The following is a 4,437-nucleotide window of genomic DNA, read 5'->3' as shown; positions in this document are numbered from 1 at the left end:
ATGACGGCCATGCTGACCCTGATGTCTCTTACCAGAAAAATGTAGTTTTGTTAACTAAATACATAATATTTTTATCACATTTTAAAGCTATTTGTACAAGTAATAACCTACTAAATGTGATTTCTAACGACAAACAATTTACACGATATATCTTAAAAGGTGAACTTAGAACAAAACAGACATAAACGTTTATAAAATCTATGACATAATGTGTCATAAAAAAGAAAAACATCAACTCATTATACATAGTCGGAATTTCACTGGTTATTATTTTAAGATCACACAAACATGCTCACCGGCCGTAGAAGCTGTTGTTTTAGCACGTGATGAGGAACATGAAGAGACCTTAAGCCACCAATGCCGATGCATTGTTATGACTGTCAAGCCCTTTCAATCGGACAGCCCGCCGTGAGTCACTGCATTATTACCTTGTGCTTTCATTTTATAATATATGTATCATATAATTGCAGTTTCTTATTCAAGGTGGTGTTTCTAAGGTGCCAGCTCTTGTTTCAAAATAATGCAGAGGGGCGTCTGGGGTCTCCCACAAGTAAAGATAGCAAGTCGCAGTATGAAATGTCACAATGTCGGAGCGACTTATATGTTGTTAGAAATGCAGTAAAATTTATTTTGGCTAAAAGATTTTTTGTGTTTTTTTTTTAAATATTGAGAACATGAATAATAAAGATATGTGTAATTATTATTTTTGCATTTTCTATAAAGGCGTTATTTAAAAACAAAAATAGTTGCTCGATTACTAGGGTCGACTTTTATGTTCTTTTTAGAGATTTTCCGCTATTGCTATTGTTCATTTCCTTCAGCAGTTTTGTTTTTGTTGTTCCTTTAGTTTTGATGTTAAATAGACATTATGTTAACGTTTTCATTTACAAGATCAACTGACTATAAATTTGAAAATATTGACTTTAATAATGATGATTGATTCGAAATTGTTAAAATTAAATATAAAACTGTCTGGAATTGAAAGAATATATTGTAAAGATATCAGTTATTTTGACTTTTACTTTTCACCCACTATAATATATGCTTCAATAGACATAATGTCATTTTCACAATATTTGGATAATATATATATTTCAGCATCGTTAATTACTGTGATAATTTCACATCCAATGTGTCAGAAAGTGAAATTCTCTTTCAATATCACGAGGTTGACAGAAGGCGCAGTATCAAAATTTATAGAGATGTTGAGAGTTATATTGAAATTAAGATAGGCGCAGCTGTTTGTTCATCAGGTAAGTTTGAACTTAATTGTAAACGATTCCTTCATTCAAGAAATTATTCTAACTATCATGCAAACGATATTTATTTTGTATACTTACATATAAACATGGTAAACATTTAAGACTTAAAAAACTTATTTTTTTTAACAGTTGCAAAGGACATTGATGTCAGTGATGAAGTTGGTTGTAATGGAGGCTCAAAATTGTTTGATAAATCTATAAAATGTTTATATAAACGAGACCAAGCAGGATTTATGTTAGGCTGTAACACGGGAGCACATCTTCAGAATTGTCGTAAGTGAACAAATGTTGTTTTTAACGTATTTGTGGCGTTCTTATTCTGATAGAGTATTGTTTTTCATGTTCATGAAATTAGGAAATCCTATTATTAATGTGAAAGACCGGTGAGGATATTTCAACTTCACTGGTTCACAGTTTCAACTTCATTTAATCATGACGATGAATTCATGCATTGAACGCCATGATTTCCAATTCCGGAATTCAAGATTTCATCTTGAGGAAGTTGAAAATCCTCCATTCGTAAATTTGAACTCCTGAATTCACGAAGTTGAAATAATGAATTCACATAGTTTTCTGGAATTCACAAATTTGAAAGCGTGAAGTTTAAAACGTGAATTCATGAACTTGAAATATTGAAAACTTGAAGTTGAATACTTGAATTCATGAAGTTGGAATCGTGAGTTCGTGAACCCGATGAATCAAAATGTTGCAATTGAAATGTCACCACTTGTTTTTTCGTTATTTATAAATATTTCTTTTTTTGTGCATTTATTGGAGAAATTATTCATCTGTATATATACATGTATATACTGGAATAAGTTTAATAAACATTTCAGGTGACTTCATATGTCCGCCGAATACCGTGAAATGTCTGAACAGTTTTTGTCTCCCATTAGAATACGTATGTGACGGTGAAAAACAATGTCCAGGAGGCGAGGATGAAATTGGTTGTGGTATTGACAACATGCTCAAAGACTTTAAATCTTTATTATATACAGACTTAGAAATGAAATATTGAAAAATATTTATGAAATAAAATGCTTAATTTCATTTTCCGTATTTTCATTTTAAAAATTTATTTTTCACTGCAGTGAAACGTATTTTTCGTATTTTCATTCGTGTCTTGCCGGACTACTTTTTAAAATTCTTCCATTGCATAAAATTTAGGGAAAAGCTTTCAAATAGATTTGTCAAAAAGTGAAAAAAATGTATATAATAAACAGGAAATCTAAGTTGTGCAAAATAAGTATGACAATTAAAATCAGTATAAATATCATAATGTGAGAACTCCACTTTTTCTTTTGGTTCTTGTCTGCAGGATGCTTTCAGGAAGGGAATGAAATTGTATTAATGACAGAAAATGAAGACTTCGACGAAACATACGTGAAAAATGTTGCTAAACAGTTCTCTGCTCTGCGTTCAATTTTCAGAGTATTGCGGTATAAAGTCAGAAAAGATCCGACTTTATTGGAATACGAGCATTTATTTCTTGATATATCAGACACAGAGGTTAATGCATATGACATTATCAATCGTGAATACATGTGTCATTATACTGTTCTAGCTTCAAACTTCATAAACAGCATTCAGTTTTCGAAGAATAATTCAAGGGGATTAGTCTTTCTTCAAAAATCCGAGGTGTCGAAACTTGTTGCCGAAATGATGTTCAAGAATATTAGGTCATCACCGGACTTCCATGTGTACAGAGTGGTCGAAAATCTGAATATTTCTGCTTCAAAACTTGGTCCGTTTGCACACGTTATAGAAGTGTCAGTAAAGCATTGGTCGCATCTTACCTCGATAGGATCATCATTCTTTCCGATGATATGTAAAAGTGAGTGATAAGTTTATTTTACATACCCATGTAACCGAGTGTAAGATATTCCTCATCATATACGAAAGTTTTGAATTTCAATTTTCAAAATATATGTTTGCATTTTAGAATTTAAAATAAAATAGAATAAATTCTAACAAACGGGTCCTTCATGTTAAAGACAATGTAATAAAATATTTCCTATAATTATGAGATGTTGTGCTAGAATACTTGATTAACGCAATGAGACGATGACGAAAAAGAAATCAAAAGTCGTCTGAAATTGTTTAAATGTAGTCTACTGCCTGCTTGGATTAAATTCCCCCCTTATAAAAGACAATATTTTCATGCTTTGATTTAACGTATACGAGGGTTGTCCAAAAGATTCGTCAGTTATTGTCGTGAGATTTTTGGAAAACGGTTACAGGGTTTTTTTTTTTTTTGACAGATTTTCCCCTTTAATGATTAAATTTTGATTTTCTTTTAAAAACTTTCCGACAATAACTGCGTCACGAAAACTTTTTAAAAACCCTCGTATTTGTTATTCCCGGAGTATCAATTTTTATTATAGCTGTAGTTGCATTTATCTTTCATTTATAACATACCTACATTTTACATTTCAGAACATACAGCAATGTTTTGCCCGAATGACTTTAAATGTATGGCAAATACGAAATGCATTTCAATGGACCAAATGTGTGACGGAAAAGTTCAGTGTATCAATCATGATGACGAGAAAATGTGTGATTAGATGTCCTGAGATTCTGAATTGTGTCGGATTTCATGGCTGAGTGAGATCAGCAAATCGCTTTCCCTAAGTTTGTTAAACAAACGCACTCGATTTTAGATGTTCGCGGAAATAGCTAAATTTTTAATGGTTTAATTCAGTATCCGTTTAGAGGCTTACCTTATTTAGTAGCATTAAACCTTTCAATGTGCGGAATACAAGATATATTTCAAGATAACTTTCGGCATTTGAATAATTTGCTTTCTCTTGATTTAAGCTTAAATCATATATCGGTCATTCGAACGTCGGCCTTTCTGGGTTTGAAAAGACTAAAGGTTTTAAAACTGAATGGAAACACTAACATTGCAATGATAGAAACTCGAGCTTTCCAAGGCCTTGTTAGCATAAGGACACTTATAGTAACAGGATCAACCATCAATCACATCTTCTTGTACGCATTCCATGGTCTTAAACTAACAACATTGACATTTTCCAACAACAGTATAGACCAGGTAGACAACTTTGCCTTTGGCGAACTGATTGCTAAATATCTTGATTTTGAAAGCAGCGTTGTAAGGACGTTTGATAAGAAGTTATTTACAGGATTGTCTCAATTAGAAGTACTACGGACACCA

The 4,437-nt window shown here is 32.0% G+C and overlaps 1 protein-coding gene across 1 annotated transcript; it reads left to right on the top strand.

Annotated features, from left to right (window-relative positions):
- LOC132746086 (uncharacterized) lies at window positions 1-3,826 on the top strand. Its single transcript, XM_060735156.1, has 6 exons — window positions 1-41; window positions 1,099-1,253; window positions 1,392-1,535; window positions 2,099-2,215; window positions 2,581-3,096; window positions 3,699-3,826. The coding sequence occupies exons 1-6, from the start codon at window positions 1-3 to the stop codon at window positions 3,824-3,826; spliced, it is 1,101 nt and encodes a 366-aa protein (XP_060591139.1).
- The last annotated feature ends 611 nt before the right edge of the window (window positions 3,827-4,437 follow it).

This window comes from Ruditapes philippinarum, unplaced genomic scaffold (assembly GCF_026571515.1).
Source record: "Ruditapes philippinarum isolate M1 unplaced genomic scaffold, ASM2657151v2 ctg10051_1_1_1_1, whole genome shotgun sequence".
NCBI classification, from domain to species: Eukaryota; Metazoa; Mollusca; class Bivalvia; order Venerida; family Veneridae; genus Ruditapes; species Ruditapes philippinarum.
This window is presented reverse-complemented; position numbering and strand designations above follow the sequence as displayed.

What these genes read in the sequence shown, in the direction of transcription:
- LOC132746086 (XM_060735156.1), top strand. Translation starts at nt 1, where the DNA reads ATGACGGCCATGCTGACCCTGATGTCTCTTACCAGAAAAAT. An exon ending in ATGTCTCTTACCAGAAAAAT is followed by an intron (nt 42 to 1,098) that starts GTAGTTTTGTTA and finishes TATATATTTCAG; the next exon opens with CATCGTTAATTACTGTGATA. An exon ending in CGAGGATGAAATTGGTTGTG is followed by an intron (nt 2,216 to 2,580) that starts GTATTGACAACA and finishes TCTTGTCTGCAG; the next exon opens with GATGCTTTCAGGAAGGGAAT.